We start from the raw sequence: 24,207 nt of genomic DNA, 5'->3' as shown, positions 1-24,207 counted from the left end.
CTGCCTGGTTGGTTGATTGATTGGTTGAATGACTGGTTGGTTTGGCTTGTATGTGTGTCTTTGTTTTTGTTTGGTTGGGTTTTTTTTTTTGGGGGGGGGGGCGGGGTTGTTCTGCTTCACAACGGGTTTAGAGATCAGTAATAAACCCAGGAATCCGTATCTTTGGTAGCCTACATCAAAACGCAAAGTATATGTTCGTAAGACCAGAAAAGACGTCATAAAAAATGCTAGCAGCAACAGTCCGGCAAACATACACCATGAACATTGGTGCACCCAAACCTACTGGAGCATGTTCACTCATCAGTCAGATGAATGTGATCAGAAAACATTCCTACAGCGCGGCACTTGCTCATACTCGCGCATGCAGCAGGTGTTTGGAGGAGAAACACATCACATCAAACCAGCCAGCGCAGGCAGAAGAGGGTTGGGTTACCAAGGAAGCTGTGGGAGTGAGCCTGCATCTTTAGTACAGTGTACATGACTGTGTGGGTGAGCGAGCGAGCTCCAGTAGCAACCGCCAGCAGCCGAAGTCATACGACGATAAGCAGTGAGCTGGGCGGGTGGTGGAGCGCAGAGCAGCCGGGGATCAAAGGGTCGCAAAGGCGACCAACACCAGTCCTTGCAAACCAAGATGTTTTTGGAGTGCTGGATTCTGTTTGAAACTCAGTGAGTAATTTTAGCGTCTCTTTTGACATCAGCCATTGCTGAGGCATCTCTCATTCATTGGTATCAGAACCCTATACACTGTAATAGTTCGTCCAGTCAAATTAAAAGTCAAATTAGCAAAATTCTACTACCTACTACAGAAAATTATGTCTCATACTAAAATCATTTTACTGAAGCGCATACCACACAGTAACGCAGACCGATGAACACCGAGCCCTCTTAACGCTCTTCGGCAGCAAGCTGCTGAATCGAATATGTTTTATTACAGTTGAACTTTGTATTCTGGTCATTAGGGCTTATTTTAGTAAAGAAAGCTGCCAGTCCTCACTGAGACTGCACAGAGTATGTTGATGGTCGTCGGCTTTGTCTGTTGTGTGTTGATAATAGCGCATTGGGGTGCGGTGCGCCATCCATGCATGGAGGGTGCACCTCTTTCCCCCTTCTGCTGGGCCTAAGGCTAGTAAAATGCAGTTTTTCCAAGACTCCATGTTTACTGTTTGCATGATGTTGTGATAGTCCTTCTGTGGTATTTTTCATCATTATGCAAGCATGGCTGGCTAAATTTGATGTGTTACTGTTAGTGTTTTTAATAGGCTGAAATGAAATCAGCAGAGGAAATCTGTTGACGTAGTGTTGTAGCTGAATACCCCCATTTTTATCAGAGTTTTGATAAAGTGATGACCACTGCACTGTAGGGCTAGAGGAGAATGGGTCTTTGTTGGATGACTGAATGAGTATTGAGACTGCATGATATGGCACTAGAAGTATCGCCAGCCAATAGAATTATACCACTTATTTATGATATGTTCATCCATATATCTAAGTCCTTGATTTTGGAGTGAGAAACAAAGGATTTTTCATGAATTTGCTTCTAGGGCCTATGCTATAGTTTGGTCGATTGACAATGAAAATCATTATGGGTTTAATTATTCTGATTGAATTATTTTGGACATACCGTGTCTAGGCCTGAAGTCTGGTCAAATTGTACAGTAAATTTGCAATATATCAAGGAGATTATTGTCCACAGAGAGAGAGAGAGAGAGAGAGAGAGAGAGAGAGATTCTGAATGTAAAGCAGCCTAACAAAAACAACCACTTGCTTATACACAGCCCTGTCACTGCTGCTATATCACTTGCTGAACACTGTTAAAGGGAATATTCCATACCATGTTCAAGTTGATGAAATTAGAGTAAAACCAGACCAGCAGATTTGTAGTGGTAAGGACTCCCCTGAGGCAGGGCTGCCAACTCTCACGCATTGAGCGTGAGACTCATGCATTTTGGTCCTTTCTCACTCGAAAACTTTATTTCATTTGCATGCATATCTATTGATCTCACTCATTTTGACTCCTAAATTATAGCATTGGCCTATGGGAGTCTTACTCTCAACTAGTTTCCAGTGTTGGCAGCCCTGCCTGAGGACAATCACACCCCCCCCCCCCCCCCCCCCCCCCCCCCCCCCCCCCCCGTTAATTATGGTACAGGTTAGTGATAGGGTTAGAGCAGGGAAGTGGAAAAGGACTCTTCCACCTCCCTGGTTAGAGTAAAGAGTAGGATTAGGTTTAGGGTCAAGGCAGGGAGGTGGGATTCTTAAGTCCCACCTCCCTGGTCAAGGGAAGGGGTAATTGTCCTAGAACCTACATGAGAGATTGACTGGAGACAACAACAACAACAACAAATGAAATGATTCATGCAATGTATGTTCACTGTGGGACTTGAGTGAACATTTCTGTTAGCTGAACACACAACCCAACACCGTGTTACTTTGAAAAATCTGCTGACATGAAAAACAGAGAAAGCCTCAATAATATGAAGATTTTGCTAAAAAAAGAAATAGAGCATTTGATGTCAGTTTAATTTGAAAGTTTCATATCATAATCAATGACCCAAAATATTTCCAGTGATGTTTTCAAGTATGAAACTTGACTAGCCTTTCGAAAGCATGTTATCGTGAGGCTTTGAATTGACCATTGTGTTCAAATGCCTACTCATCGTCATGCTTGACTGCACTCCAAGGACTTACAACATAGTAAAACTTTAAAGCTGATTGTCTCAAACTGTGGCTAGCTTGTTGGTGGGTTTTTTTTTTATCATTTCATTAGTGTGATGATAAAACATTGCTGAATATACATCACGGGAAAGCTGAGAAACTGTATAGAGAGTGTTAACACTATGCAAAACTCAGACAATATTTCCCAACTTCTGCTGAAATACCGAAATAAGGCTTTTAGATATGGCTTTCCCATCCTTGAGATCTCATCAGTCTGATGTGATGTGATGTTGGGGCAGTGATCAGCTGGAGTGTTGAAGCATTTGGGACTCTCACAATACTTTGTACTCAGTTTGAATTCTAAGCATAGAATGGGGCCAAGTCTTGTTAGTTGTCATTTAGTCCAGATTTTGTAGACTTCAAATTCCACAGACAGAGATCAACATGACACTTTGTGTCCCATGCAATGTTTTTGTACCCCCGCCTCAAGGGGAAGCTGCTATTCTTAGTACTAGTGAGGGTCTGTAACTGGACCTGCTTTGACAAAACAAGACTTCACAAACCCCTTTCATACTGACTGAAAAACTCCACTTCTCAAGCCACTTCAAACCACTTGGGTAAAGAGACTTGGGTAGGATAGAGATGATCAACTTTGGTTTTTCTTTTCATTTTTTTTCTTTGTGGAGCCATGCTTTAAAGGTGATCTTAGGCAGAATGTGAGCCATGAAAGAAAGATATTATTCAGAGGGGTGAATGTGAGCCATGTTGGGCTTAGAAATAGATCCAAAGAGATTCAAGATAAAAATTAGGTCATTTATATCAATGTGCAAACCCCAATGAATTAATTTGTCAAGACATAACCTTTTTTTCATGTTTTTAAAATGTTTCAAGGCTTTTTAAGTTTTGGGCTGCAACTAGATATGAAAAGGGTACTGATAATCTCTCCTGCTCACCTCAGAAGTGAGAAGTTAAACGTCAACAGCAGAGTTCATGATCCTTTTGCTGGGTTGTCAGTCAATCTGTGAAAAGACCCTGAGGCAGCGTGTGTGCAGTAATTTCAAGGGCTCGCTGTTCATACCTCCTGTATTCATTGTGATTGGAATGGGTACTGCTACGGGTAAATATACAGTGGGGATAGGTCTGAAATGAGTTTCAAACTGAAGTGTGGAAGATTCTCAAAATGTCTGAAAAAGAAAACCTGTCCTATCATGGGAGTAATGAGAGGATGTCATAGAGTGCACTATCCACATCTGCTTGACAAATATGGAATGCTTGACAGCGACAACGAGCAGTGGTACTCTTTCTAAGCGTATGTTGTGTGATTATCAGGCGGGCATTTCATGAAGCATTTTGTCCGGCAAAGTTGTCGGACAAATTTGCTCTCAGCCAATCAGATGCAAGGATTTTAGAAGCTTGTAACAGTTTGTCAGAAATATATCTGACCAAAACGCTTCATGAAATGCCCCCCAGGAGACCAATTTTACAGGAAGAATCTTGTTCAGTGTTGTACAATAGGCTTTATTTTATGAAATATTCTCACATTCCTGAAATATGAATATTCCTTGATGGATGAAATCAACTCTGATTGCTCTCTTCCATGGCCAAAGTGGAAGAGACTTTAGTCTGTAGAAGACTATGGTAGACAAAACACTGATGTTTACAATCAGCGGTATGAATTCACAGAAGTTGTGAGAGTTTGTCAAAGATATGGAGTACTGCCACCAACGTGATGACCATGTGAAAAAGAAAAAACTGAATACCAGAGAGAATAGTTCTCTGTATGCAGGTGCATACAATTGTTATTGCTTCGTATGCCTTAAATGTTGCACATCACCTGTAAATGTCATATTGCACACAATCACAACTGATGATTTGTGTAGACCATGCCTTGACAATGATTATCCACACTGAAAATGAACATTGGCATGATTACAAGCCATAATTGTATTTGTAATAATATCAGCATTGAAGGGACTGTCCATTTTAGAGACCTACACCAAAAGTCCCGAATTCACGAAGGTGTTACAAATGAAACCATGGTTTAAACCATGGACAAAAACCTTGGAGCGCCAAGCGTCGCATGGAATATTTCGTTACGAAATCAGTCATTTCGTCGATGAAATGATTATTTTGTAACGAAATGGCAACATTTTGTAACTAAATGAACATTTCGTCAACGAAACGGTCATTTTGTCTACGAAATTGGTCATTTCGTCGACAAAATGGAGTGAAATCAATCAGTGCCTGGTCCCAGGATGACTTAATTTTAAAGAAGAAATCCAATCCAAAATTTCATAAATATCATAAGAAAGAGAACAAAAAAAATCCCTGCACAACAGTGCGAAAATGATAAAAATCGAATAAGAAATAAGAAAGTTATGACATTCTGAAATTTCACAATTTTTCTTAAGACACTTCTTAACCTGCCGTTATGAATATTGAAATCACCAAGTTGACGATGTCATGGTCTCACAATTTCTTATTCATTTCATATACAGAAATGGCAAAAATCTCATATTTCAGCTGTTTTTATAAAATATGAAATATAAAACTTGCCTTTAAACCAACCAAAACAAAAAAAGAACAAATATTTATGTTAACTCTGATATATCTTGATATGGGAACATGTTTTTACTCGTATTACCCAAAAATAATTTATCTTTCTTAATTTCATATATAACATTTGTACATGAAAAATTATGAGGGTATGAGATCATCAACTGATCAAGAAATTTTTTTGAAAAAATGTGAAATTTCAAAATGTCATGTCTTCCTTATTTCTTATCCAATTTTTGTCATTTTTGTTTCGTTCTGTAGGGAATATTTTTCTCTTTCTTTTCTTTTGAAGTTTATTTGTTTTTGGGGTGGATTTTCATAAATTCCCCCTCCTAGAGCTTCTCAAAGGTGCCAAGAGCAATTATTATAATTCCATTAAAATAAATCAAGCCTTTTTGAAAATATATTTATTAATGTGAGCCAAATTTTGGTGCGTGTTGGTCTGATACCAGATTGAACATCCCTGCAGTACATTTGGTGGATATTTTGAGGACTTGTAAAATGGGGTTGACACGCCATTTGCTCCTACGACAATTGCTCATGTCTTATTTTCTCCAAGGACTTAGGGTTAGGGGTAGGGTTGTGATAGAGTTTTAGGTTTAGAGTGATGTGAGGATTAGGATTAGGGTTATGGTTATGTTTGTCAAAAGAATTAATGTTTGGCTTAGTAGCGTGCAGATATTTCGTGGGAGCAATTGTTGCAGTCTGAGCAAATGTCATAGAACCAAAATGGGACATACCTAGTATGCCTTGAGTTGCATTTAGTGTCAAAAACCCCACACAATAACTTCATATGTTCTACCTCTAATCAAAATAGAACTGTGCTATAAGTAATTGTCTGTAATGGAATATGAAAGGATTTATGCAAAAGACAGAGATGTATGCAATTTTTTGTTGAAAATAATATAGTCTTGAGAAAAAAATCAGTTTTTAAGTGAGTTTTAATACAGGACCATAATTGATATGATACTGTCTGTTTAAGTCATCATCAGCTTCTGTTTCCCTCACCCCCCCCCCCCCACTTCATTGCTGTATTTGACCTTATTAAGTGGCCCAATTTTTCCACCTTTTTCCTCATCCTTCTCTGATCTTTACTCTCTTTCTTCTGTTATCTTATTGAAGCCTCTTTATGGTTTCTCTATGTTTGTCAGCAGCGGGGTACAAAGTTCACTTCCCTAGAGGCTGACAGTGCTGTTTGTGCTACCTGCTCCTGCAAATTGGATCATAAACCTTAAACCTTAACCTACCTGAGAGAGGAGCCCTGCTGATATCTGATTGGCATTCGTCCAGCCAATCACCACACGGTAAGCAATGGAGGACGCAGGCACCGCCTACGAGTCGCTCAGTGGAGACTCGTCTGTGCTCACTTTCAGGAAGCCAGAGCCAGCGGGAAGAACGATGGTGAAGAGCAACCGTTCCCTGGTGCTCCTCGTCGGGGTGGTGGGCCTCTGTGTGGGGATAGGCGTGGGGGTTCTCATTGGTTGGTTCTCCTCCCAGGCCCAGATGCCAGACAGTCCGTCCTACAGTCGCTGGTTGGAAGCTCTTCATGAAGAGGATGCAGACAAGATAACTGACTTACTTAATGAAGAAATTAAAGCGGAGAATATCAGAGAAAACCTCAGGTAAGGTTGGAGCAACTGCCCACTCATCTCTACATTGCTTTTTAATAGCAGTGTCTTATTTTATGTCTTTCTTTGATGTCTGTAATCTATCATATAGTGTACATTATCTGCCTTCATTATGAAATTAATTTTGAATTTTGTTGATTTTAACTCTTGTCTCCATCGTGCTTCACCTACTATGATATACCAGTTAGTAATGTGATGAACAAGTATTATGAAATCATCCAGACACATTTTGTCACAAAAAACCATTATCTCAGCTAGCTCTTGCAAAGCTGTCCTTTTGTTACTGAACATAATCTGTTCTGTGCTTCACCATACAGACACTCTTCGACAGCTTGTGATGTACCACCCCTGTCATTAATCTTTGCTGAGTACAACCTCTGCTAATATCAGTGGCGGATCTAGAAGGGGGCGTACTGGGCGCGCCCCTCCTCTTTATGTTTTGTTTAAGCAAAAGAAATAAGGAGAAAAAATGGGGGGGGGGGGGAGCATGCACCCCCTTTAATTTTGTAAGGGTGCCTCCCCTTTATGAAATTCCTGGATCTGCCCCTGAATATGATCACTCTTGAAGAGATTTGCTGTTTCAATGCAGCGTTTTGTTTCGACCACTAACACTGCAAAGGCAGAACCTTCAACTGCAAATATTGCTTTCTTCATCATTGTGTATTTTGGCTGCTGATATTGGCAATGAATGGTGAAAGGTGTGATATTACTTATGAGAATGCGACTGCTTCTTGAAATGAGAGCTGTATAGAGAGAGAGAGAGGGAAAAGAGAGGGAGAGAGAGAAAGAGATGACGACATGAACAGCAGAGTTATCTATTGGAAGGTATTTTTGATATTCCATATTATTTTCTTTATGAAAAATGAGAAAATAAGTTTTTGAAATGGGATTTATGTTTTTTCTGAGCAATGATTTAGTATGTAGTAGTTGCTATTTTTCCACTCTAGAAAAAAATATTTGACTCAGAAATATGTGTTTTTGTTTGGTTTTTAGTTTTAGGGTTGATTAGTTTGTTTTTCTGTTTATGTTTTTTGTTGTTGTTTGTGTGCATGTTTGTTTCTTTATTTGTTTATATATTGGTTTGATTGTTATGTTTGTTTGTTTGATTGTTCACTTTGATCTGTGGAAGTTGGCTGCCCTGGAGCAGGACAGGTCTTTCACATGTGTTTAATATATCAAACACATGTTTTTTTCTTCAAGATACCTGACCCACCAACCTCACCTGGCAGGCACGCAAGGTGAAAAGGATTTAGCGGAGTGGGTGAAAGAGCAGTGGACAGAGCATGGCCTTGATGTGGTCAATAATGTCCCATACAGTGTACTCCTCAGCTATCCCCAGCTCAACAGTCCCAATTACGTGAGTGTTTGTGTGTTCCTGTGCATTTGAATTACAAGTCATCTTTGGATGACCTTAGAAATCTATATCAGTGAATTCATATTGCAGCTGTATATTTTCCTGTGCATTTGAATTACAAGTCATCTTTGGATGACCTTAGAAATCTATATCAGTGAATTCATATTGCAGCTGTATATTTTGAGTGGATTCATAATTTTACTATGAATTGTCGCTCGATTTGTTTGGAACCTATATTCTTTCCCACTCCTGTTCTAACTCTGCTGCAATGGGTGTTTTCATATAGAATTTCAAGGGGTAACATACCTCTGTGTTTTGTAAAGCTCAGTTTAATTTTGTGTTGACTCCCACACACACATACACTACTGGCAACCAAAAGAAAAGGAAAGAAAGAATATATCAATATCAATATATATATATATATATATATATATATATATATATATATATATATATATATATATATATATTTATAATTAATTACTTCAATAATTAATGAATAGAGTAATTAATTATTTATTTAGTTAATTAAGTAATTTATTTATTTTGGTTTGTCAAAGGTTTTTACATTACTACTTTATTTGACTGCATTTCAGACATATTTCTTGTAAGACAAGTCATGACTTTGTGATGTTTGGTTGTATCACTGTCATTAACTACATGAACCCTTTGTCATTGCAAATGTATTGTCTGTTCTTTTCTTGAATGATATTGTAACAAGTTAGAATATGTCTTGAAATACACCATTTTAATGCATAGTAATATTTCCTGTCACCCTGCTCAGTGTGTGTATATGTCCACATATAATTTCCAAGGACTTAAAGACAAATGCTGAGCAGCACCATTTCCACATTTTGTCATTCTTGTGAGGAAAAGCAGGGATTAGAAAGTCATTGTACAAAACTACCAGCACTGATATGTTGGACTTCAAATCATCTTTTAACCATGCATGATTGAGCCTTTGGGATGGTGGTGTATGCAGCCATGGATGAAAATCCAATTTTCCCCTAGGAAAGCCTTCTGCTTGGGGACTGATGGAAGAGGCAGATACTGAAAAACTCTCGTGTGACAAAAACGATTGCAGGTATACGTCCTGAACGGCAATGGGTCTGAGTATTTCCGGTCTGCAAGAGAGGAAGCTCCACTGGAAAGAGGTGACCTCAACAATAAGACTGTTCCACCCTTCAATGCCTATGCTGCTAATGGAACTGTAGAGGTCAGTTGAATGAAGAGTCAAATTTTTTTTGTGTGATACAAATACAATTCCTCCTTATTTTTATTTTTGTTTTTCTCTCTCTCTCTTTTTCTTTTATGGTGCATTGATTTATAATTTTGCTGTTATTGGCTTCATATGAAAAGTAAAATCTGCCTGGTTGGTATTGTAAATGTTGCTTAGATTTAACCATTTATGAGAATTCGGCTTCATTCAGTTTTCCACTGTCTGTATGTGTGGATGTGCATGTGTATGTATGTCTTTGTATGTTTGTGTATATGTTTCTATCATTAAAGCTGGAGGGGAAATGAGTGTGCTGCTTTAAACTATGAAATCGGATTCATTTGATCAGGTGGAACATGATGTGAAATGTTAGCTGTAATTGTGTTATTATCATCTTTGTTTTTCTTCGTTTATTTAGAGACTATTCTTTCTTTGCATATAATATATGTTTGCAATCAAGCAACATGAGAGTAGATTGTTTATTGTCTGTGTTATTGTTTCATTGGAAGACTATAGAAAATGTGAATGTGCATCTGTGTCTGTGTGTGTGTTTGTGTGCGGGTGACCCTTGATGTGATTAGATGTGAACTAATACTCTTATAGAATTTTTCTTGTTGTGGATGTCAACTTTATTATTTTGACAATGTTGCATGCTGCATTCATGATAGCATGACTGCTGGTATAAGTTTGAATGTATAGGCTTTCCCTTACAGTCCCAATGGATGAGGGGAGAGGGAGATAGTGTTTCATTAGTATTTTGGTATTTTATAGGTTTCATTTTCTGATGTCATGAAATGTCAATGAAGAAATCCAAGGTGTACCAGCCAGCCATATTGATTTCTTCTCACCTTCAGGGAGAACTGGTGTATGTTAACTATGGGAGAATAGAAGACTTCCAAAAACTCACAAATGAACTTGAGGTTGACGTAGCTGGAAAGGTTGCTATTGCCAGGTATGGCAAGATTTTCAGAGGTGACAAGGTAAGTATCACTTCTTTTCGTTTAACCCATCAAGACCATGGACTCTTATATTCTCTGGTTTGATGCTGCATCTTTTTATTGTTAACATGAGCAAGTACAACTGTATTTGGGTGGTTGAAGACTCAAGAGTGCACCATGTATTTTTTCTTGGGTATGTATGTGGCCTTGAAAAGGGTCCCATACATACCCAAGAAAGAATATTTAGTGCACTGTTTAGGGCCACTTACATACCCAAGAAAGAATATGTGGTGCACCCTTAAGCCTTCTACCACCCAACATTCTGCTGCCATGGAAGCCTTCACAGATTTCATAATACAGTTGTATTTTATTAGGGAAAATAAAAACCTCTCATTCATAGAACCCTAATTTCAGTCATTCTTTATCATTCGTTTTGGCATCAGCATCTGTAAAAACCTAAATTCAGAACTGAGCATTAATTGACAACTCCTTTTGAATGATCAAAGTCAATGATTTATTTTAAAGTGGTATTTTTTTTCTATTTTTTTTTGGAGTGAATTGTACTAATTTCATGAATGTTACCAATGCCATCAAACCTTTCTCCAGTATAGGATATGAAGTAAAATTCAAAGTTGCCAATTTGATTTGAGGACAAGGTAATAATTTTTGCGACAAAATCATCCCAGGACTTCATGGATTTTTAATAAAAAAACAGCCTCATACCTGCTTTGTGAACACTCTGGTTGATATGTATGCTTAATCCCAGAGGCACACTGTAGAGGCATTGAGACAAAAAGTGATTCATCAGTGAATCCAACTGGTTGTGTTTTATAGGCCTACACCAAAAATAAAAATAAATAGATGAATAAATAAGAAAAGAAAAAAGAAACAAACAAAAACAGAACATCAAGCATGAACTTGAGGCTATTAAACTTGATTTTAATAACTGTAAAAAACAAGAACAAACTGAATGTGATGACAGATGCTGAAGGTCATTGATGATTTAATGTCATCATCCACCTGTGCATCTATGATGGACAGGGAATACAGAAATCTTGTGCGGAGGGTCCTTTTGCCCATGGGTGATATAACTTTGAGCTACTGACCTTTATCTGTGTTCTTTTTACTGCAGTGTATTAAGTAAGTATAGTTTGCATTAAATTGTTATCCCCAATGTGAAGGGCAGCAATTTTTTATTGCTTTCCCTGCGAGCAGTTAAAATACAAATCTGAAAGTCCCCGAGATGAAGAATGGGGGGGGGGGTTAAATCAGGCACAATATGTCCCCTTGCGCAAAACTGTTTGCCCATTTAAAGAGCCCCCAAATCTGTTCTGTGTGGCGCTTTAAAAATTGTGATCAGTTTGACTCCAGAATTAAATTTTTACAATTACGGTCAATATACTAAGATACTAAATGTTGTGTAACCTCCCCATTGCCATGTCAACCAAAAAACAACATATGTTTTTTTTTTTCATTTGTGAAAACTTTTTGATTTACACTTGAAAGGTACCCTATGTTGCACTGGAAGGATTCCTTTCATGATTTTTTTTTTCCACACAAAATGCACATTGTTAAAAAAAAAAGATATTGATAATGATCACGTTATATGCCTATGGTTCTGCAATGCATCAGATACCACACACATATTGTGCATTGTCATTTTGATGTAAAGTGCGCGATTGGGTACCTTATCTGTCATAATACGTATTTACATTCAGAGGCAAAAAAAAAAAAAAAAATCCTCATTCATGGGTTGAGTTTGAGTTGAGTTGAGTTTATTTTATTTCACCACAGGTCACTCACTTCAGCCATTTGGCTGTTTTTCTGTGAGTCCGTGAAGTAAAAAATCATACAATTACAAAATACAACATTTTATGCATAGTATAGGAAACTTTAAAAAAGTAACCAAAAAAAAAACAGCAAAAATAAAATACAAAAATCAAACAAACAGACACACAAAAACAAATCATAGAAAATCATGCATACCACAAAAAGAAAATGAGAATTAAGATACTGAAAAAAAACAAAGGAAAATGATTAATGCACAGTGTTACAGTTCAATGCAAACAATTACTATGTATATAATTTATCCACCTTATGTTTAAATATAAGAAAGGATACACTTTGCTTTACATCATCTGATAAATTATTCCATAATTTAGCGCCTCGATATGTTACACTACGTTTCTTAAAATTGGTGCTAATGTGCATCTCTGTGTGTTTTGTTGTCTGCTGCAGATCACATAAGTTTAGTCTTACTGAGATTTATAAAATGGCCCAGTTTATCAGACCTTTAGTCTATAGGACCTTCAGTCCCTGGGACTCTTGGGCCATTGGACCCTTTTCAATATTCTGTCTATCACAATGGTGAAGTTTTGGCCTTTCCAGGGACCAGGGGAAAGGCCAGAACTTCCAGGGCTCTTTCACACCCTTGGACTATCGGTTGGTGGATACAACTGTAGGGATTTCCACAGAGCACCACCCACTCTGTGGTTGTGCCGATTGTGGTGTAGAGGCATAAGATTCAGGTTATCTTTGTGTGAATGTAGGATCCAATGGAAGATGGTGAAAACAGCTACACAGAGGGCAAACTAATAAATTTTGGTGTAAATCATAACACCTTACTCTTGTACTAATAAATATGTGATTGTAAATACTTGAGTTTTAGACTTGTGTAAACTTCTGCTGTATGTAGAGCATGCTCTTTGTGATTTTGTAGTTTCCTCTCCGGTGGCAGATCCAGGGAGGGCCACACCGGGCGCACGCCACCCCCCCCCCCCCCTTATTTTTTGTGAAAACAGAACAAATAAAAAGAAAAAAATGAGGGAGGGGTGCGTGTGTCCTCCTTTAATTTTGTACAGGGGCTCCCTCTTTACAGAATTCCTGGATCTGGCCGCCCCTGCTCTCCTCCCTTTTGCTCAGTCTACCCATATATATCTGTCCATTTGTCTGTCTGTGTGTCTTTCAGGATCTCCACCTCACATATGTTTTTTTTTCACTCCTCCCCTCCTTCTCCCCCTACCACTTTCTCCCTCATGCTTCCCCCACCCCCCCCCCCCCCATGGACTCACATGTGCCATCTTGTAGGTCAACCATGCTGCTGAGTATGGTGCCATAGGCCTCATTCTGTTTTCAGACCCCGCTGACTACGCTGTAGACAGTGAGTCAGCCGTCTACCCTGACACTTGGTTTCTACCGGGAACCGGAGTCCAGCGAGGCTCCCTCTTCATCCGACAGGGCGTGGGTGGAGACCCCCTATCCCCAGGCTACCCTGCCTATGGTAAGAATCCTACCTGCACTGCATCTCTCCTCATAGTGGCATTCAGCAAATCTTACCTCATTGATGACAATGATTTGAGTATAATATCTTAAGATATGACATTGACTAAACTCCAACTTCAAATTTTTCTGGGCCCGCGTGAAGTACATCATTGTCGAAACCCATGAGAATTCACAAATCAATCTTTGAATAAGTGACCTTCTTGCTTTCATTGCCCTTTTGATGCGGTCATGATGTGAAACTTTTGCATATTTCTGCGTCATGCTGGTCTTTGCAAAAACTATGGACAGAGAAATTTCAACAGTGATAAGAGATTATGCAAACTCATCCTAGTTTAGTAACAAGTCTTGGGTATTTGACAAGCAGCTCTTTTAACTAACTCAAAGGAAAGCAAATATTTGGATTGATAGTGCTAGTGTATGATCACAAAAAGTCAATACTCCTCCCCCCTCCCCCCTGTCACTATTTGTGAAGAAAAATATCAACATATTGGGTCAAAATGACCTTTTTGTTTAATTGTAACAAACTCAGTTTTAAAAAGAGAGTTGATTCAAATCCCCGTTTCAATGAAATGACCATTACACTTTTGCCAGGCATTAGAAGGTCATGGTTCATCAACTGACAGAATATTTGTCTCCCTGTTTGTCACTTGTATAAGGATATAGCTTGTTTTACAATTTATTGAAAGTGCAGTATTCTCTTACAATTTGCTCAAAGCCCTCACTTTGAGAAGAAGAAAACTGCAGATCTCAGGTGCATCATCATTATGATCTTTATTTGCTTGAAAATCCATATGAAAGCAACTGAAAAGAATATAAAGGTGATCAAAATACATACTCAAAGAGCAATAAAACAGAAGAGAGAGAGAAAAAAAAAAGAGAAGGTCAAATAGAAGCTAATAAAGAAAAGATGAATAGAAGAGGAATTAGGAGGAAGAGATGAAGAAAGTGCCTAACTCTACATGTAGAATGGTAGGAGGACAAGAACAAAGTCTGACCCATGAATGCCATTCTTTTTTTTCTTCTTTTTTTCTTCGTTCGCATGCATGGAAAAGTGACCATTGGGCTATCATGGTCAGGATGGAAGAATATAAGAATATCATATTTGCAAAAGTTAGGATGAGATGAACTGTTCAACAGTACAGGGAAAATGGAAACAAATTTGTGATAAAAGTGTGTTTCATCCAACAGGAACTTTAACTTGTAAGATTGCAAGTCTCCTCATGTTTCTTCTCCAGTCAGGTAGATCAAAGTGGAGATCTAGTATGGTGTCAGTTATCAGTTATTATGATCCAGACAAGTCTAAACAAGTATGATGCAAGAAATTGGTCAATGAACTTCCTGTCCCCTCAGATCAAGATATGTTTTAAAGGGATGGTACAGTTTTGATTGAGCTGGAGCTTCAGATTTTTTTTTTTTTAGAAAATGAGAAACTACTTGAAAGAAAGAGCATACAATTCTAAGAGGAATCAAAAATTATTTTATGAAAATTTGTTTTGAACTGGCTGAGATATCCAAAACAAAGTGGTCCAAATAAAAAGTGGGACCTAACTTTTATGAGGACAACAACCAAAAATGTACTCTCCCCTTTTAAAAAAAAAAAAGGTCTAATGTAACTTGGATCAACAATTTGTGATTTCAGTTACCATTTCAGCTAAAAATGCTTTGGAAAAAAAATAATCGAGAACAGTATCTTAAACATCATCTCCACGAGTCACTCTGAACATCAGAAATACCTGCCATGCTATTGAAATACACACTTGGTCCCTACCTAAATGCTGTTCATTCTCCTGTCTGTTTTCATCCTGTTGTTTTCTGTATGATTTTCTTTACATTTATGTTACAATTATTATGTATTTTAGCTGTTTTTGGAAGAACAGTCCTTGGACAGAAGCATTAAAAAATTGAGTAAAAAAAACCCAAACCTTTGTGTGGAAAGATTTTTTAAATCAAGATTTATGTATGTGTTGTTTTAGAATGTGATTTTAGATTAAAAAAGGACAGATTTGCATGATCAAAATTGAAAGAAAAACACATTCTCACTGCAAAAGATTTAGCTTGCTCTCTGTGAAATATTCACACAGCATGGAATGTGAGTAAGGTTTATTGTGTTCCATTAATTTATCGAAAGTAAAATGTAAAATTCTGTTGAGTTATTGAAGCATATTTTCGTACAACTGCAATATAAGATGATATCACCTTTATTTTAAACATACTTTCTCCCAGTGAGTCTGAAACTTTTGCGATATTTTGCTCCAAGTTATTTCCAGACACTGTGGACAGACTTTGACCCTCCAGCACCTAAAATGACCAGAACTGTCTGCAAGTGACCCTTCAACTTGCTCACTGACCTGCCTGCAAGCAATAGCTTTTTTTTTATTGTTTTACATGCATGTGTGTGTGGTTTTCTTTGTTGATTTTTTTTATCTTTACTTTTTCTTTTGCTGCAATGTAGTAAGCAGTTGGGTGTTTATTCCATTAAGTAAATGATCAAGGAATGCTCAATTTCTCACTGTTTTATTGGATAAAGCTTGTTGAAAATTTTCATTTCATTACTGTTTAGAGTCAGCATACAAGATACCAGAAGAGGAAGCAGAGCTGCCCACCATACCAGTCCAGCCAATTGGCTACAATGATGCCCGCAACATTCTGGAGTGAGTGTCCATAAAATTTTTTTCCTTACCTGTTTTTTTTTTAATGTTTTCTCTATGGTTTCCTTTTATGGTTGGCGCTCTGATGTATACACAACCTGTTTTATGATTTGGTGGTTGTGTGATTCTTTTATGATAAGAGGATTTATAGCTGCCTGGCTTAGACTACTTTATCTATTTATAGCCCACAAGAAATCTACCATTTTTTGCAAACTTAGAAGGTTTAACACCTTCTGCTGCAAACAGATGCAGATTACATACCAAAGCCATAGATAACTAAGAATATATTGTGAACTAAGAATATATTGTGAAAATTGCCTACATAGATTACATCATCCATTGTGTCCTTGTCCCCCCCCCCCCCCCCCAACAATCTGGTACTTCACTGCATTTGTATGTTTTCAAAAGATGGTGATGTGTTTGCTCTTTACATGTAGTAAAAGATAAATGATATACTGACTGCTTCAAATCCTTGAAAATGCAGTTGGTTTTGTAGTTATTCATTGTATTAGGGGTTGGAGAGGGCAGAAGGCATGTATGTGTGTACTATTTTGAATTGATGCCAAATGATAAGTTGCACTGTAAAATTCCCAGTGGTTGAAATATGCTGGTTTAATAGATGAAGAGCTTCTCTCACTGTCAAGAGCAAGGAGGGAGGGGTAGTCTACAATCATCAGCATTTTGTGACTTTTTTCCCCCCCTTGTGCTGTCTGTGCGGCAGGCAACTTGATGGACCTGCAGTTCCTGATGGTTGGGCAGGGAACATCCAGGGTCTGGAATACAAGCTAGGACCAGGACTTACAAGTGGAAGGTAAAAGCAGGAAAGAGGAGAGTTGGTGGATGGAAAAGAAGAGGTACAGTGTTAGAAATCTTGAACAAAACACCTTTTATGTGATAATAGTCATATTGTCTCTTGATCATGTATTGTGGATATCATTTGCTCTGTAAGTGTTTGTGTCATTTATCTTTCCAGTTGCTTCTCTCTCTGCTCTTCCCCCTGTAAGTTTCTTGTTTGCATATAAATTCAAGAAATAAAATTGTTACGGGTGAAAGCACTTGATCAAACTTGGCACAGATAGAATAAGATAGAAGGGAAGGGGGAAAAACCAAAATTTCAAGTACATGTAGCAAAGAAATGCCGAGAGAGACTAGTGCATCTGATTCACCAATTGAGTCATACATGAAAGATGATTGGGATCTTGGAATTCCTTGGGGAAAAAAAGTGAAAATGTGTTGTACTTTGGGGAATTTCACAAATTTCTATCTGAGCCAAGATTGGTATCCAGCACAGCTTGTGATTCAAGTCACATGAGAGAACTGCAATCATGTTTGTTCCCCCCCCCCCTTTTTTTTCTTTTTTAAAATGCGTAGTAAGATTTCATTCAAATTGTCATATAATTATCATACAGGGACATTCACAATCATGCAAAAATGTAATATCTTTAATGTCTGAGAATATCACCATACTCTACAAATCAAAAGGTGAACATCTCTGGCTGCAATAACAGCATGTTGCTGGTATCTACTTCATTCTCTTTTCTTTTCTTTTTTTTACAGGACAGTCAAGCTGGAAGTTAATACACACAATGAAGTCCGCATGGTGTACAACACTGTGGGTGTCATTCGTGGCTCCATGGAACCAGGTTTGCAGTTTGAATCAAATCATAGCTGTACTGGTGGTTCAGGCATATGTATATCCCCCAGTATTTAATGCGATGCCGTAATCTGTGTCGAGTATGCAATAATATGATACCATCGTATGATTATATATCAGGCCTGTCAATTCAAAATTGCAAAAGAAAAGAAGGAAAAAAAAAAACATGTTGTTGATGTGCAGATTTGATATTCAAACCTATATATTGGATGTCCTGCACAAGGAAATGAAGTCTAACACCTGATACTGAAGTATAGAATTATATCAAGGCATATATTCTCAATGATAATGCCATGTTGTCATGAATGCCACAATACATATGCAGGCTTGGCACTGTGGGAGCTCGACTGAGTCTGCAACTGCAGAATTACTATGAAATAATATTACTGAAATGTCGTAGAAAGCACTTTCGAGCTTGGTTTATGATTTCTTTTCAGCCCAAAATTTGATTTTCATGCCAGAAATACTCTTTCATCTGGTGTGTAAGCAACGCATGTATCCACAGAAATTGTGTTGTGAGTTTATTTGTTGTCAAATAAATGCAGTCCACTTATCTAATTCGAAATCTTTTGAGACATGCATTTTTTAGATTCAAACTTAGAGCAGTAAGCAATGTAATTCACCATTATCCATTTTTCCCAATCATTCAACAATATTGAATGACTTGACCACAAATCAAGCTAAAGTAATGTTAGAATCAGTCAGCTAGGTGTGAATGAGTCGTATGTTGTATGTTGAGCAAAGAAAAATGGTATTGTGGATGTGGCACTTCTTGGTATTTCAAAGAACATTTTAGACTTTGTTCAGCCAAGACTTCTAGTTGATTATACTCATAATGATAAGTCACTTGCAAGTTGTTTCATGCCTTCTAAACAAGCCTGTATTTCCTTGTGACTGTAGGGGGTCTGAAAATGATTGGAGTCACCAAAAAAAAAAAGTTAGGTTTAACCCTCTGTGTGCCACATTAATTTCCAGTCCATAGATCTGTGTGTCGCATTTGTGTACATTTGACTCACTGGCAGAGGAAGGGTTAAAGTATATACTAGTGTGTCTCTGATTGCCATACCATGTGGTCCAAGAATTAATTCTTCTCATGTGACACCTGCTATTCCACAACAAGAGTTCATTCTCCTGTGAATGTTTTATGAATTTGTTGAGGGTAGAGTCCATCTACCATAAACATGTCTGTTATGTCCTTATCTCATTCATTGATCTGATAGACCCTTAGCAATCACATTACCTGGATAAGTAAGTTCCTAATTGCTAGGATTTTACTTAATGTTCAATATCTAACAGTTATATATTATGTATTTGTTTATGTACGTGTGTATGTATGCATGTCTGTGATTACGTGTGCACGTATGTTGGTATGACTGTATGGTTTTACTAAGAAGCAGAAGTGAAGGAATTATGCATTAACTTGTTTTTCCTTCATTGTGGTGTCTAGTATATTTTGTGAGCCTTTCATTACAATGTATCATATTTCTCGATATATTGATAAATATATAACGCACATCTAATTTTTTTGTCACAAGTATTATTCTGAGCCAATCGTTGATGTTTGTGTCTGTAATTTTTGTGTCTTTACAGACATTCACCGAAAATGTTTCTGTCACTCATGCCTCATTCATTAATTGGCTGCCATTCTATACAGACCGATATGTGATAGTGGGCAACCATCGCGATGCCTGGGTGTTTGGTGCTGTGGATCCATCGAGTGGGACGGCAGCGATGTTGGAAATGTCTAGGGCAATGGGCAGACTTATCAAGGAAAGTGAGTGATGACACATATGCCAGCATGCTGATGCAATGATGTAAATTCCTCCCCACCCCCCTTCCCTATGTGTGGCTTGATTCTTCACACATCACTTGTCATGGACTCTTTTTATGCATACAGCATGTATATGTTGTGTTGAACACTGGAAAAAAAAAAGCATCGAGTTTCTCAAATATATCAGTAAGGTATGGTAGGATTTCATTGTAAATTTGTGCCATGAAATGAATGGCATAGCAATGAAAGGTGCCTAATTTTAACAGAGTCAGTGATGTTCCTGTTGAGGGTAATGAAGTATGAATTGCAGCTGATAATTAGCTAAAGGCAGGAACTTGCCATTGTAATGAGAGAAGGAGATTGAGGAGTGCTGGTGAATATTCATGCGTTTCATTCTTTGCAGAAAAATGGCGCCCTCGACGATCCATCGTCTTCTGCAACTGGGCCGCCGAGGAGTACTCTCTGATTGGTTCCACAGAGTGGGTGGAGGTGAGTGTACTTGTGGGGTGCTGATAGCTGTAGTGTTTGACAGGTATTCTGATGCCACAGAGCACAAAAATGTTCACCTCATTTTATGGAGGAGGCTCGCATTTGCTCAGAGAGTGCTTTCAAAGGAGTCACACAGAGGCTGTGTTTTCATGCTTATCAGAAGCATAGAAAAAAACAAGTCATTTAAAATTCTACTTGCTCTACTCACAGAACTCAGATAATGATTTCATACAGAAGGAAGAGATATGCTGCAGACACATTGTGTGACATTATGATATCAAATCTGTCTTGTTTGCTGAACCATTAGCGATTCTGAATAGTAATGTCAAGTGGTGTCATCACTAATGTGCGTGTGCATACAATACGGTGCCTATCTTTGACAATGCAGCATATTATGATTTTTGTTTTGATAGAAGAGATGCAAGAACATCAGTTGTTTACATCTCTTAAGCCGGCAACTGTTGCACTTTGACCCCATTTGCTGCTTTGCCCAAGCAGGGGCAATTGTTTAGCGCAGAATACAAGTAGGTGTGTCGGGTAGGGAATGAATGCGTCGGGTGCAGAGTGCCAAGAACTGTGAGTGGAATTTTATTCTTTAAAGGAATGTTTACGACAGAATATGAATGCTTCTGTTACCATCGTATGTAAATGGATAGTTGTAGTAAATGAATATCCTTTGATTCACATGTGAATACAGTATGTGTTTTGTGAGAGTGTACTAGGCAAAAGGCCATCTGAAACATCACCACACAAATCACACTCTGCAATTTTTGTCTCGCCTGCATAGTGGTAGCGAGACATGGGCATCAACTTTTCCTCCCGCGGTGGTGGCAGCGGCGGCGCAGCAGTAGCAGCGGCGTCAACAATTTGGTATACTGTCTAAATCTTTCCACAGCTTTGAGCAATGACCACCAAACTCACACCACAGGTACAAAACCTAAAAATGCTAGTCAAAATCGAATATGGGGGAAGTCCAAAGGTCAAAAGTTCAATGAACTTTCCCTGATTTGAAGAAGCTCTTGGTACTCACAGTATTGTGCACTCTCAATAAATTTCCATAGCTTTGAGCTATATGACCACAAAACTTACACCATGGGTACATCACCTGAAGATGGCAGTCAAGTTTAAAGGTGAAGTCTGACAAAGTGAAAAATCAAATGGTCAATGAACTTGTATTGAAAAACAATATTTGCAATATGCAGTCGAGACATGGTTTGGCATTTGCCTTGTTAGTACTTTGGCATAAAGTCTGCTGCATCGATATGCAATAGGAATATTCACAGCAGAAGAATCATTTCAAATGATTGGAAGTTTAAAGACAAATGATTTATCTTTAACTTCCACTCTCTGTTTGGATTTGTGTATGAAGCTTGCAACCAGCTGCCGAAGCAGTGGTTACGTCAAACCTGTATCTGCCATTGATAAGGCAGATATATATTATATATGTGTGTGTTTACAATTACCTTCTAGCATTGTAACACCATTTTAGAAACATTAAATTTTGTTCCCGGGTAAATTTCTCCATGTAAATATTTTTCCTCCTACAGGAATTTACCAAAAACCTGGCATCCCGAGCTGTGGCCTATCTCAATGTGGATATATCAGTTGAAGGAAACTATACTTTCAGGCTCAAGTCAACCCCAAATCTTCAGGAAGCTGTCTTTTCAGCAACTAAGCGGGTAAGAGACAGACAGACAGACAGTCAAACAGACAAACATACAAACATACAGAGGGGATGGGGATGAAATGTGCAGTAGGGAATTTGAAGAAGCAGATGTTTTCCATGGACACCATAGTAAATGTTTTTTTAATAGCATTGCCATTAAGCTACACTAGCTTCATCACATAACATAGATAAGCCTACATCAGCTGCTTTTCTTTTTGCTACTTAATTTCAGAAGCAGGGGAGTGTCGTTTCATGTGTAGGGGGGGGAGGGGGGGGTTGGCCATTTTACTGCTCCAAGTGGGATCAAATGTACTGAAGGGTCAAGCCCCCAAATATCAAGACTGAATTCTAGTTCAGTGTACTAAATGAAAATGGTATGAAATATATATTTTATCAAGCACACAAAGAACAACATTCAATATGGACAAGCTTGAACTACTCAAATGCTCCTACTACTCAGAATTTGAATTGAATTTGATAATAATCGTCCAGATTTGGATGTTTGCGTTTCACTAGGTTTGTAGGAGGTACATGTGTACAAGGGTGCAAATGATAACACAATGTTTGAGAGTAGTAATTTAAGCATAGTAAATATGATTGCAGCACCATATAGTGAGATACTATACTATATAATGTACAATGTTAGAATTAGGAGCAATAATTTAACTGAGTTTGAATGTCTTTGTAGGTTCCAGATGCCCAAATTGAAGGCCACCTTAGCACTGTTTATGACACTTGGGCTGCAAGGAGCCCTGCTGAAGGGAATACTGGACTACCGCAGTAAGATACCGCTCTTTCACTTCTCTATTCTTTTCTCCTCTGTAGTTTGTGTGTTATTATGCTCGCCTTGTGTCCTTGTGGCAAAGCACAATAGCATTTAAAAGAAAAACTGAGTGAATCGGCTGCGGGGCTTTATTGAAATTCTTTAAAACTCAACTCCCAAGAAGTTCTTCATTTCATGTTTTTTGTTTTTTTTTGTTTTTTTCAGTGTGGGGAAACCAAGTGGCCACTCTGGTGATGTACAAATATGTGACCAGGATGTGCTCATATTATACACTGTGAGAGAACTGTGAAAAGAAAATGATGAAATCATACACACAAAGATCCTAGCAATATGTCCTTTGTCTGAGTCTTCCAATGAGGGGACAAAGACTATGAGAATCTCAAATAACATTCATTGTTTCAAGCAATGATGGAAAATGGATTGGAACCATCTGATGTAGATCCAAAATATATATACACTTTGCATCTATTACTGTAAGTTTAGGTTAGAGATTGAATGATAAATTCTACAAACATTACATTAGTTTATGAGAGGATAGTTGAGGCTCATTCCCTCTTCTTACTTTCAAAAATGTCATGGGGTGGGGCAGAATCATAGCATCTATTCACGAAATACCTGTTTTTATTCTCTCCGACAAAATGCTTACTTGTAACTAATTACATTCAAAAGTGCTCGAAAATTGCATTGCTCTTTTTCCCTTTTGTTTGTGTTTCCCTTTTCTCAACAGTGTCAGAAATATAGGTTCAGGCAGCGACTATGCTGGATTTCTGGGAGAGATTGGTATCCCCAGTGTCGATCTGAGATACACCTTCAATTCAGTAAGCAAACTGGTTGTGTTTCTGCTTTTCCTGTTTATCATAAACTTATTCTAATAAGATGGAGTATACCATTGATACATTTATTGTTGAATGGTGTATAATTATGATAATACTTAAAATGTTGTATTCATATATATATATATATATATATACACGAGCAAAGAGAGTTAAGGGTTTGGGACGAACACCGATCTAGGGCTTTCAATAGCTCAGTCGGTAGAGCACCGGTCTAGTAATCCGGAGGTCTCGAGTTCGAATCCCGAAGAAAACCCATTTTCTTTGCTCAAAGTTTTCGCCATTTATTATTTGTTTCTGGTCAGTTTTCCCTTTCTTGTTTCAATTCATATTACAAAAAATAAAAAGCTGCATCGCTTCGGTGATCCCTCGCATTTATTCCAAAGTTGATTTACGTCCTTTGGGTCTATGTCAGGTTAATGTGTGTGTGTGTGTGGCACACATACACACACTATAGCTTCTGACCACACGAGCAAAGAGAGTTAAGGGTTTGGGACGAACACCGATCTAGGGCTTTCAATAGCTCAGTCGGTAGAGCACCGGTCTAGTAATCCGGAGGTCTCGAGTTCGAATCCCGAAGAAAACCCATTTTCTTTGCTCAAAGTTTTCGCCATTTATTATTTGTTTCTGGTCAGTTTTCCCTTTCTTGTTTCAATTCATATTACAAAAAATAAAAAGCTGCATCGCTTCGGTGATCCCTCGCATTTATTCCAAAGTTGATTTACGTCCTTTG

General features: G+C 38.1%; 1 protein-coding gene across 1 annotated transcript in view; it reads left to right on the top strand.

The window, feature by feature from the left end:
• Positions 1-371: 371 nt before the first annotated feature.
• Positions 372-24,207, top strand: part of LOC139715261 (N-acetylated-alpha-linked acidic dipeptidase 2-like) — a 30,992-nt gene continuing 7,156 nt past the window's right edge. Inside the window, exons 1-14 of the mRNA XM_071626845.1 lie at positions 372-666; positions 6,366-6,833; positions 8,040-8,196; positions 9,278-9,409; positions 10,264-10,389; positions 13,435-13,627; positions 16,190-16,280; positions 16,999-17,088; positions 17,835-17,920; positions 19,586-19,705; positions 20,106-20,191; positions 21,739-21,870; positions 22,546-22,637; positions 23,369-23,459. Of these exons, the coding sequence (XP_071482946.1) occupies positions 6,523-6,833; positions 8,040-8,196; positions 9,278-9,409; positions 10,264-10,389; positions 13,435-13,627; positions 16,190-16,280; positions 16,999-17,088; positions 17,835-17,920; positions 19,586-19,705; positions 20,106-20,191; positions 21,739-21,870; positions 22,546-22,637; positions 23,369-23,459 (1,707 nt within the window). The 5' untranslated portion in view covers positions 372-666; positions 6,366-6,522. The remainder of the gene's footprint in view (positions 667-6,365; positions 6,834-8,039; positions 8,197-9,277; positions 9,410-10,263; positions 10,390-13,434; positions 13,628-16,189; positions 16,281-16,998; positions 17,089-17,834; positions 17,921-19,585; positions 19,706-20,105; positions 20,192-21,738; positions 21,871-22,545; positions 22,638-23,368; positions 23,460-24,207) is intronic.

The sequence above is a fragment of the Diadema antillarum genome, unplaced genomic scaffold, assembly GCF_040938485.1.
Source record: "Diadema antillarum isolate AM-2024a unplaced genomic scaffold, OU_Dant_1.0 scf00000046, whole genome shotgun sequence".
In the NCBI taxonomy this organism is placed as follows: domain Eukaryota; kingdom Metazoa; phylum Echinodermata; class Echinoidea; order Diadematoida; family Diadematidae; genus Diadema; species Diadema antillarum.
Note: the sequence above shows the minus strand (reverse complement) of the source record. Positions and strands in the feature narration are given on the sequence as shown.